The 12,134-nt window shown below is 39.7% G+C and overlaps 1 protein-coding gene across 1 annotated transcript in view; it reads left to right on the top strand.

The window, feature by feature from the left end:
* Positions 1-6,829: 6,829 nt before the first annotated feature.
* Positions 6,830-12,134, top strand: part of LOC130581288 (DNA-binding protein SATB2) — a gene marked incomplete at its 5' end in the record, with an annotated part of 70,776 nt that continues 65,471 nt past the window's right edge. Inside the window, 2 exons of the mRNA XM_057379316.1 lie at positions 6,830-6,956; positions 9,213-9,336. Coding sequence (XP_057235299.1) covers positions 6,830-6,956; positions 9,213-9,336 — 251 coding nt within the window. The remainder of the gene's footprint in view (positions 6,957-9,212; positions 9,337-12,134) is intronic.

Below are 12,134 nucleotides of genomic sequence, written 5' to 3' on the forward strand. Positions count from 1 at the left end.
TTTTTTTTTTTTTTTTTTTTTTAATAGTACTTCCTTTGCTTCCTTACCCTTCTATTTATTTGTGGTATTCCTGTTCTATCATAGTTTTAAAAATAATCCCCTGAACTAAATAACATCAACCTTTTTTTTTTTCTGTTTCCTTACCAATTATTGACTGTTTTTTCAAACAGGATAGGGGTTGGAAAATTAAATAAAGACTTCCAAAATWACAAGCTGCAGAAAATTTTATTTAATTTGTGGGCTCATTCTGTTCGCTCTCTCTCTCTCCCTCCCCCCCTTTTTTTTTTAAGAAGATCTTTATTAATTTAGTCTAGTAACTTAGTGCCTATATTAAATTAATCTAATAAAAGTCGGGGTCCTCACATAACGTATCCCAAATGTGAAGCAGCATCTATTACATGAGGCACGATCTTTTTACTGTAAAATGTAAACCTGATATGTAGAATTAGAAGCCATTAAACTGTTTAGTGTATGTTATTTAAGTCAAATACTTCAGTACAGTCAKGCTGGAGGAAAGGAAGGGGCAATGCTAGCATTCAAAAATTAAAAACTCAAAACCAAGCTTCRTGTATCAAAGTGATTTTCATCTCTGAAAGTACTCTGAAGTTCAGCAATAATCCTTTTGACTCTAATAGTTTTCTATTGATAGTTACACCCATGATTCTATAGAAATTTTAGTCTATGTTAATATATAATAATATAAATATCATATATAGTCATGTAAATGCATAGTGTATATTAAAGTCTATGTACTGATACAGTTGTGTAAGCCACAAAGGCCAGTGTTTAAATTCATCAGCTCATAGATGTGATGTGGCAGCACAGAATTTTGTGCTCTAMACCATCACTGGTACACAGAGTTTATGATAGCATTTTTAAACAGCAAAGATTTCCAGCAGCAGCAGCAGTTCAAGGGGCTCTGTGCTGCCAGAATTTCATGTGGCTTGGCTGTGCTTCCCCCTGGGTGAAGGTCACCCTTTTGGGCAGAGCCCTGAAGTTGCAGAGTTCTCATGAGCTGGGGTGGAGCATTCCTCGTTCAGGGATTGTGGGTGTTGCTGTGGATTTGTGGATGTGTACATCACAGTATAATCACATCGTTTATTCCTGTTCTCTCACTGAATTATTTATTATGGGCTGAAACGAGGAAGGAGGGGGATTCTTTTGTAATTGTCAYAGGCATAGGATTATGTTCATTGTGTGCTTTCAATCCCTAAATCACCCATATGTCAATTGGCAGAATACAGTCCACCTCTCATGTAGAATGTTGCAAAGTTCAATTGATTAATGTTTTTAAAGTGCATTGGGACCCTCTGATGAAAGGCACTTTAGAAGTGCAGGGAGGACTCTGCTGATTGTTTTTTCCCCAATATGTCATTGACAGAAATTTTAGTAGAATAATATAGGCACCCTTATAACTATGGGCAAAGGCAGTATAATGTTTTTTTAGATTTTCCAAAAAGCTAGAAAAGACAGCCCAACAGTATAATACATAAATTAATATAATCAGTTTATTTTCTTTTAATTTTTCCTGTTGCTTTTTCATCCTTTCTGCTTGAAAATTCATYCCCTTTGCTGGTTTAACTATAAGAAGTACAAATTATGGCTTTATGTTGTTAACAGTTTGCTGATAAACTACTGCCAGTGCAGAGGTAAGAAACACAGGCTGCCTTGTTATGTACTGCAGGGTAGCGATTTTCTGCAAACTGATTTATGAATAAATAATTCTATGTACTGATTACATGGGACAGGCAGTTTTTAATTTCTGTAACAAAGCACAGCTCAAGAAAGGAAAATTACATGCTAAAGCATAGGGACAAGGTGCTTTTGAAGGGGATAAACAGATGCAATCACTATCACAAAAGCCCACCCATCCTGGAGGGGAGCCCTGCAGTAGTGGCTGACAGAGAAATGGCTTGGTGGTCCCAGAAACAGGGCTTTTATTGGGTGTCTCATTGAGGTCTCTCATTTGGAGTTGTAAAAGAGATCAGAAGAACATGGGTGTTAATGCTAAACTGCAGTTTCTCCTAAGTGTCTGTTGTGTTGATAAGAGCTGCTGTTAAAAAACACAATGTTTGATCAAAACTACTTGATTGGATTCACAAGGCAGAAGCAAATGTTGGTTGTGTTCTTCAATCAGCCTTGTGTTTGCAGTCCACCATTCTCAGGCTGTGGTCCTGGGATCCCTGGGATGCAAGGAAACCAATTCTAGGACACCTCACTAACTTTTAACCCTGGCAGATCAACATTTAAAATAAATTACATTAATGCTGCATATGCATTTGCATTAGTACTGTGAGTATCCATTTAAGATGTAATTCAGGTGTGCTCATAACTTGTGAAAGGTGAAATCAGGAGGATAGCCATGGTGGGAACAGGGAATAGGTTGAAGGGAACCAGTGATGAGGCATGTCCTGTTCACTCTGTTCAGCCACTAAAAGGAATTTGGAAAATTCCCCATTYTAAGAGTTTGATTTTTAGCAGTGATGTACTGAAGTATACCTGAGGTGCCCCAGCAATTGCTATGGAGCTATTCAGATTAAAAGTTACCTGTGCAGGTGAGGGGGAGATGCAGGACCCAGACTTCATTCTGTTTAGGACCAAGAAGTGTCATAGTTAAACTATGATAGACTGATTTTTAAACCTCAGATGTGGCATTCTTAGAATGAGTGTACTGTGTGACTGTCTTTCCATTTCCAGTGACAAATGACATTTGTAGCCCGTATAGATAAATAACTTTTATGGGACAGTGTAAACTACATAATAATGAAAAAGGTTTYCCAGCTTAGCTGTATTTTTCTAGAAAGCAGCTTTGTGCCTTTTGTTGTTTTATGCTCCTGATCAAAGTGGTTATTCTGGAAGTCTGCTTTAGCCCTAATCTTGCATCCATTCAATTCACATTTCACTAGGGTGAAGTCTCAGGAATAATCCCAGTGCTTAGATGCATYATTTTTTCAGGTGATACCATGAAATAAAACTCCTGAGGATCCTGTGATGACTTCTGCTGGGTATTGAATAGGTCAGCTGTGATGTAGCCAGTCAAGGCTTCTGTTCAAGTGCAGAGTTCTGCTCTCCCTTGTGTAGTTATCACTTTCTTCTCCAAAGGAGCTGCATTTTAAATGCAACTCARTTGGAAACATCCTGTCAGGGTGGCACATCAGTGGCCTAAGCAGAATGACAGCAGTAATTTGCAGTGGTTGTTGTGTACAAACCTGACCATGGGCTACGGGTTTGTTCTGCCATTCTTGTGGGTAAAGGGAGTTTCACACATTTTGCACTGAGTTCCTCTGTCTGTTTTCCCTATTTGCATTTTGATGAAGCTGAGGCTTAAACTTAACAAAAGACCTGTCTATTGAAGTACATGCAATTCAAAAACCAACAGCTCATGTGGTAGAGAATCTCTCCTAAAGTAAGTTTGGGAAAAAAAAATCTTTTGAGGAGACTGGTCTCCTTATTGTCTTTCATTGCCTAACTGGCCTGGGCTGCATTCTGTCATTTCTAGGTGAGTTGAGAGCTGTTCCAGTGTGTGCAAGCATTGAAATCTGTTGAGCTTTCCCTTCAAAAAACTTTCACAGGAAAAAAGGTCCCAATAGATACAGGCAAGAGACCCAGATTCATTAACAGAAGAGTTTTGGAAACTCRAGGAAGATGTGTTTTTTGATTTCCTGGACTTCCTGATCTGCTGTGCATTATCCACACATAATTTTGAGAAGGTTTGGAGCTGACAGAGAAGTGATACTCCCAGAGCAGTAGTGTATTCATTAATAACACAGTGACCTTTGCTCATTCCTGTTCCCAATCCCAAGTCTCAGTTGTGGTGGAATTAAAGCTCAGCCAGGCCAGTTAAAGTGATTTCTTTAAAGGCCTGAGCTGTACCATTTGGAGTCAATGAGAGGACCAATAAAAATGGTGTATATGGAAGTGACCCCTTGTTACCAGGCTGTTTTCATCTCAGGGTTGCTGTTACACCAGAAAGGATAAGAAGGGACCTTTTTAGGGGGAAAATTTTGGTCCCCCAAGGAGTCATTCAGAGATGTCTTGTCGTATGCAGAGAACACATTTGCTCAACAAACTGGCACCATCTTCCCAAACACAGCCCAAGAGCTGCTTTAAATACCATGTTGGTGCCATGAAATAAAAACCTGTGAAGTCTGCAGAGGAGCTGAATGGAAACCATGGCTCCTGGCTATCGTTTGGACCAGCTTAATGTACTCTGGAAAAAAATATTTCACACGTCATATCACACCGGCTGAAAAAACAGCGTGCATCAGCAGTGCTGTAACACAGAGTAAAGGACTCTCAGCAGGTGTTAATGTGCAGAGGCACTGAGCATTATAGTAACACCTGTGTTTGTTTAAATCCAGCCAAAACAATTTCCTCTCCAGTTGTAGAGGAGGATTAAAAAAAAAAAAAAAATCTTCCCAACTTCCAGTAGTAGCAGACATTCCTATAAAGCAATTTGCATAGTATTTCCCGTGGTGCATTCTGGCTGCACTGGGGTTTTTCTTTTCAAACCTTTTTAGTCAGGGGACACCTTTAGTAACTTCAGTGCTTCCCAACCATCCCTTTGTCCTGTGCCAGCATTGCCAGGCCTGAGCAGTTGCAGATGGTGTGCTCTCTCAGTGCTTTCCTTAACTGATGAAAAATAAAGCCTCTTGTAAAATATTACCAATTTAGATGTGACTTATGGGGCACATATGATGCTTATTTTTTCAATTACACGAAAACTTGGCGAGGTTAAACATAGGAAGCCAAGTGTTCTGTGAAGCTGGTGTAGATTTCTGGATTTTTTGGTGATTTTACTTTAAATTATTATATAGCGGGAGGAGGTGAAGGAAGTCAGCAGCTAAACTGTGTTTTCCCAGCATGTATTTTACTCAGTGGACCCTTGATGCTCATTTCATGACTAATATATGCTGTACTATATGCATTTCTTGTTGTCACCAGAGATAACATTAAGTAAACTATCCCCTTAAGAAAAACAGCTTTTCTTGGCAAGTAGAATATGACTCAAGGAGCCAGCACTGGAGACATACGGTGCTGTGAATGAGTGCTGTGTGTTACTCTACTGGATCTGAGTCCAGGCACTATTTATACTGCAGCATATTCAGCACCAGATTGTTAAATCTTAATACTGAAACAGTGCATCATTTAAATGTTTTTGTTCTGTTTATGTCCCATTTTCAAGCATTGGATTTTGAGCAACGCTTACTAAATTTTTGTTTCATTTGGACAATGTCTCTCCTTTCTAATCTGCTCTTGAAATATTAACCTGTCTGCACCAGTGTGTTACAGTGAAACTTTCTGCCACTGAGGATGAACTAGGTAATTTCCAGCTTGTTTCAGTATGTGGTGACAGAATGCCTTGCAAAGCAGTACGTCAGTGGTAAATGCAAGATTTAAGTGCTACAGAAAAGGAGTTGTACTAAAATTACTTTCTCTGCAATCTGTGTAGGAATGGGGAAAAAAATATTCTATAGCAGGTACTTCATGGGCTCRTTGTGTTTTGTTACTGTCTGCGAAAAGCTTTGTTTCACTGTTTCAATATGGTGTTTATTTTATGATCATTTTTGGGAGGTCAGGATAAAAGGCTTTTGTCATTTACTGCAGTTCAATTAGTTCCAGAGCTGGTGAAGAGTTGGGAGTAGAAACTGAGGAGGAGACASTTGAAGTTTCTTGGCACCACATCCTTCCAGATACCCAAGAGGAGTTCTTGGCATGCCTGTTACAGCAGAAGAAGTAGTTTTCTCATGTATTAGTGTATTACTTTTTTATGGCAGTTGAGTTTATGAATGTCTTTTCAAAGATCAATCAGTATATAAAGAAACCTCAGAAGGCATCASTTTGAATGGGAGAATGGTGTCTTGTAGGGCTGAGCTGAGGAAAGTTAAGTGAGCAGAACAGCGAGTCAATGGGAACATAATGAAGGAGGGAATAAAAGCAGTGGTGGCAATAGTGCAGAACAAGGCTGAACTGCTTTGCTGCCATCTAAGATGGCACTGTGGCTTTCTTTGTGTGGTGTCTTCCTGGAAGTCATTCCTGGGTRTTAGTCATTGGTTTTGGTGTGGGTGGGCCCTCTGCAAGTCCAAAYAGAAATAATACCTCTGCTCCAAATGGATTACCATCCAAGTTTATGGTCTTTGTGACAAGCTCATCCAGAAGAGGTGATGATCCCTATTAAAGAATGAACAGAAGTAGAAATAGAACTTACAGCATTCTTCCCCGCCTCCCRAAAGCTATTTTGGATCTGTGGTCAGCAGCTTGTAGTTGTTTGGTTCTTTTTTATTTTTCCCACAAAGAAAAGCAACTGTCTGCATAGTGCTGCTTGTATCTGGGAGTGAACTCTTCCTACTTGGTGGGTTTCCAGTGGGATCCATCCACAATGGGAATCGTACCTTGCTTGGATTGTAACAGTGCTGAAACCCACGCAGAGGAATTTTCCTGTTCAAGTCAAAAAACCCACATTTATTTACTGACAAGTTATTATAGACTGCAAAATCAGGACTAGAGAGTACTTAAAGCTTATTCTARCTTAAAGAACTAGGCTTTAGACCTATGATGAGAGATGTGAAGGGAGGAGGTTTCCTGTGCTTCCTTGAAGAAATTTAAGAGTCAGGAACATGTCAGCARCTGTCTGCTAAAAATTCTAAATCTGTTCCTGTTCTTCCCCACTGTTTGCCTCAGGAGTCAGTAGARCACATCTTTCTGAGGAAGACTGCMAYAAACCTCAAGGCAGATCTTGAATCKTGGGAGCAATCAACCTTGCAAAAGGGTTTAATAAATGGCTGATAAAATATAAAGTATGGATTTTTTTTTTTTGTTTTCTTTTCAGGAATAATCAAGCTTGGGAGGTGGAATCCCCTCCCTCTCAGTTATGTGACTGATGCACCAGATGCGACAGTAGCTGACATGCTACAAGATGTCTATCATGTTGTGACATTGAAAATCCAATTACAAAGGTGGGTGTTTCTGARCATCTGTCCTTCCCTATTCTCTGAGCTGCTCTGTCGGTTACAGCATTACTACAGAGATTAGCAYATCCTGTCTTCATTAATTTCTGGTCTTTTGATGGAATGAAAAGAAAATTAAGAGAAGGATGGGTCACCTGGCAGCTTTTTGGTGCATGTTACAAATGATGTCGTGTGTTTTTTGAGGTAGCAATGTGGTAGCAGAGAGGAGAAGGGCAGAAACCCAATCGAGTAAAGATAGGGGCTTTTAAAGGCAGATCTTTCTGCAGTCCATAATTTAATGGTTTCTTAAATTCTAATTGTATCAAATAATAGACAGCCCCCCTTTTTCTAGGGGCTGCATTGTGAAAATCCAGGTCTTCTGCAGCCAGTTGCTGAGATGTGGAAGAGGGGAGCTTTTTCTGACTTTTTTTTTTACTCCAGTGGTTTTTCCAGCAAACAGGAAGTGTCACTGCAGCTCCATGTGGCATTTGGAAGATATTTTCTTTCCCTGAGGGCTGGTTTTGATTAACAAAGCAAAAGCTCCCAACAATTTTACACTTATTTGCYCTCCTTTCCTCCCACTCTTCCCTACTCTTTTCTTCCCCTTTCTCTCTATTGGCCTTCTCAAGAGTCCTCAGATAGTTCCTGATGTAAGGTCAGGCAGTGCATGGGATATTCCAGACCTGCAGATAAGCCTATATTGCACAGCCTCCTGTAGCTCTATGGCCAGGACATGCCAGAGGAAAGAGTAAAATAGAACAGATAATCTGGAATAACTTGCTGACAATTCTTTGAAGCYTTGGCTTGAACAGAAGAGGGTCCCACAGGGATCTGTGTGTGTCCTTTGGTGCCAGGTACATACCCTCCAACTGTTCAGTTCAGTTTAGAATTTGGAAGTAGTTGATGCCTCACTGATGTTAGACTTCCAAGCAGCAACATTTCTTTCCTCTTGTATCTTTCATCGTGCTTGGGTTTTCTGATTCCCATGAACAGATCTTTCCTTGGTTTTATGTATTGTTTGCAGTTTCTCATGGGCTGCATCTCTGCCATGTATTTGTAAAAGACTATTTAGACCCTATAGCTGCTATAAAATGAGTGTAAAACTCATTTCCTCAGAAGTGTGAGCTACCAGGAGTTCATCTAGCCTATTGTCACATCTGTATTAACAAAGGATATCACCCAAGATTAAGATCTCCTTCTTTATCTTCAAAGTGCCTGAATGCCATGTAAATAAAAGATAGCCCATGACTTTGAGATAAAGATGATCACTTGAACTGCTCAAGCACAACTGAAGGTTCATCTCGAGGGAAAAGCCWGGCTTGTCAGGGCAGAGGGCAGAGCTCCCTCAAAGACTGTTGGGGAGCATGCATGAAAGTCTGCAGCAGAAATGGCAGGGACAASCTTCTCCCACCTTTCTGATGTACTYCTCTGSTCTGTCCCTGTGCATGGAGACACAAACTATAMACTTGTTAAATTAAAAGAGGTGCAAGTCACATGAAGACAAAAGCTTCASTACACATGCAGTTCTTGTAGAACGAAAGTGAGAATGAAGTGCATGTGACAGATGTTGGATGTATAGCTTAATGCCTTTCTGAAAGGCTCTTGGATACCTCAGTGGTAAGGGCAATATAAGAACCTATATAGAATTGAACTAATTTTTAAAAGTCTTGCCTCCACACAATGAGGACCCTCGCTGTTCAGGGATTTTGTGCAGCATATCTGTTGCTTTCCTACCCCAGCAGGAGTATCTTTGTCTGGACAGGATGTCTTTTCTCAGCCATTCCTGGGGYTTGCTTTATGCAGTTTCTTTGCCCCTCATCAAGCCCCAGAGGGAATGGTTATGCACACATATGATACCACAGGAGGATTAGCAGCTGTGTGTTGAACTGCACATCTTCTGTAGTTCTGGTGGAAAGGGAATATCAGGGAGAAACACCTCGATGGGCTGGCCAAGCAAGGAACTCCAGGATTGTGCTTGTTGCTTGAAGGTCTTGAGCACTTGAATGAAGAGTAAGCATCTGTGAAGGTGGTGTTTCTATCTGCTTTTAGCTTTCTCTTTTAACAGTTGTTCAAAGTTGTACAGTTCACATCTTCTGTAGTTATGCTTGGTGGGGAGGGGATAGAAGGGAGAAACACCTCGATGGGCTGGCCAAGCAAGGAACTCCAGGATTGTGCTTGTTGCTTGAAGGTCTTGAGCAGTTGAACAAAGAACAAGCATCTGTGAAGGTGATGTTTCTATCTGCTTTTTGCTTTCTCTTTTAACAGTTGTTCAAAGTTGGAAGATTTGCCAGCAGAGCAGTGGAACCACGCCACAGTTCGCAATGCCTTAAAGGAACTGCTCAAAGAGATGAATCAGAGCACATTAGCCAAAGAATGCCCTCTCTCACAGGTCAGTGCTTTTAACAGCAAAGGRAAGATTTGCAAGAATTAAAGCTCATATTTGTTCTGTAAAGATCCTACACTAAACAATTCCATAAATACCAAGYCGATTTTTTGTTTTCTTTAGAAAGGAGAARTTATGATTAATATGTTAAGTAGTATCTTTACATGGTGTTTTCTTAGTGGGTTGCCAGGTGAAAATTATGAATTAATTGATTGGTTTTTAGAGAGATGTAAATTCTGTGTTTAGGTTTTTATCTGAACCCATTGCAATGATCCTCAAATGCAAGRTTTGAGTGGCTGCTTCCCACTAGCAGAGTCTTGCCTTTCCCCCTAAYCCATGGGTATCTCTCATCAGCCTGCAACCATGATAAAAAGTATGCAGTTTAAAMAGTTGTGCCCCAATTTCTAGGAAACAGCAACAAAAAAGTATATGTAATTATGTTAAAAAAAGAACAAAAACTCAATCTCATTCTCCATGACTGCTTTTTAAACAGCAGTGATGTCATGTCTTAGATACAGGTTCCTACAGATGTCAYGAGCTCTATTTGTACTTCACATTGTCATAATGAGACATTCATAAAATTTTCATGACTTAGCCCTCCTTGCTTCTCAGAAAAAAACAGAATAACACTTTACTAACCAGACCAGGTAATTTTGCTAGGCATGAAAAATATATTGCCTTCTAAAATGTGTGTTAGAATCACAGGTGAATCTGTCCATATTATCTKTTAAAAGTCAAAACATGAATAATCCCTACTTGCTAAAAATCTGTTTCTTTACTTGCCCATATCCAACATTTTTTCTCCTGTGATGGTCTGCCTTGTGTTGCAMGGTGTCTTCATCCTGCAATTCATGATCCAAAGCCTCCATGAACCAAAAGAATTCTTTCTGTTCACCACAAATTTGTCTTGCTGTGTTAGGATTACAACTCCAGGGAAAGCACAGAGGTGAAATACAGAGCTGRTAGAATTCACATTCTTCAACTTCATTAGCCATGAGGGATCTGCAGAACTGACAGGAATGGAAGGGTGTTGTAAAGAAAAGCCATGGAATTTGCTTTATTTACTAAAGGAGTAAAAGTCACTGTAGATATGTACGGTGTTGAACATGCRTTGAATGTGAAAGTGTTTTTCTTTTCACGCAGTGTAAGTGTAATTTCTTTAAATAGAATTATCTGTGGAATCTGGTCAGTTAATGATGATTGCAGCATATGGTTGTCTCTGCCTGGTCTTCTTCAATATCCAGYATAACTAAACTATGCAGAATTCATTTGTTGTCTGGGTCTGTTTCCTCCCACTTCAGTTTCAAAGCCTACCAGGTGGAAACGCTGCAGTTGGTTTACTCCTTCTATAGCCTCAGTCTGACRTATATTTACAAAATTACTGATGGCAGAAGTGTAGCAGCAAAAATCCTCGCCCTAGTATTTGTTTAGCAGACAAAGCTAAGAGGAGATCCTTCTGTAGAAAATTGAGCTTGCTTACTTTTGAGCACAGGTATGAATGACCTTGGGTAGTGACTAACCCTTGAACTGAGACTGCAGAATGCAGCTTGTATKATTATTATTATTATTGTCATAAAAAGTTTCAGTCTSTTTTGGTTTAGCTCACAAAATGCAGAAGATACAATGGAAGGTTGTATAGAAGCTGTCTATTACCATCATCTAAATATGCCTCTAATACAATTCCTTCTCCCAAATCAGTTTTAAAAAAATACCGTGCCAAATGTGAAATGTCATTACAACCCCCTTGTGGTTAATATATTATTGACAGCAGCAAATTGCAGAGTGGTCTCTCAGGAGTCAAACTGCAGAGTAAATGCTGCTGTTCATTAATGTGTTTGCAGTGCCTCAAATACAGAAGTGGAGAGGGGCAGCTCCTGCTCCCACCAGCAATGGTGCTCCCTCTCTGCTTCTCMGTGCCCCAGCTCTCCATGCAGCCCAGATGGGGATTCTGATTGCTGCTAATGGGAAATGTAATCATTCACTTKGATTTAAAATTGTTCTGGTTTTTTTCTTCTAGGTGTATTACATGTCTGCAGCTTAGCTACCCTTAGCATACGGCTCCTGTTCAAATAAATAAATCCCAGTTAACCAAGCTGGAGGGTTGGTGGGGGGAGTGTGTGTGGCAGAAAGAAATCCAATTATTTCAGCCTTTCCATCTTTTCATAGAGATCTCTGTCTTTCCTGTGTATCGTGTGACTCCTTTCAGTGCTGACCGTACATTTTGTCTCTTTGCTGGAGAAAGCTTTCCCGGGATGTGAGTGTGTCCCATGTTTTTCTCCTTGAACTTACTGCACCAGATTTTCTTTGTGTGGATATTTCTTAGCTCCAGGTCTAAGTAGTTTTCATTACACATGGCTGTCATGGCCACACACATACCAAACATATCTGCTGCTTTATAGAATCTGTTCCTTCCTTAAGGATTTTTCCAGAAATATTATGCATTATTTAGAAATTTGCACCTAGTAAATGATTTTTTTTTTTTGCTACTCTCTTCTAAATGGATCTTTTCTTTCTGCAGACTTCTCAAGATACCTAGCAGAAATAACCCWAGTGTTCCTTTGCATAAAATGTTGAGGATATTGTGCTTTGAAAGTTGTTACAGTTCTTTACCCTGCTCTATTGTGAAGTATTTGCAGAGAATCTGTCCTGGGATTTTTTTACCAATGGTTGATTTACTATTCGATTTTACTATTTAGTTTAAGTTTTGCTTTCTCAAATAACGTTAATGGGTTAATATATTCTGTGATATTTAATAGCCCCATGATTTCAGTAATGATAATTTCTTGTAGAGCTAGATGATTTGG

This window comes from Malurus melanocephalus, unplaced genomic scaffold (genome assembly GCF_030028575.1).
Source record: "Malurus melanocephalus ecotype Western Australia unplaced genomic scaffold, MMel_1.1 scaffold_401, whole genome shotgun sequence".
NCBI classification, from domain to species: domain Eukaryota; kingdom Metazoa; phylum Chordata; class Aves; order Passeriformes; family Maluridae; genus Malurus; species Malurus melanocephalus.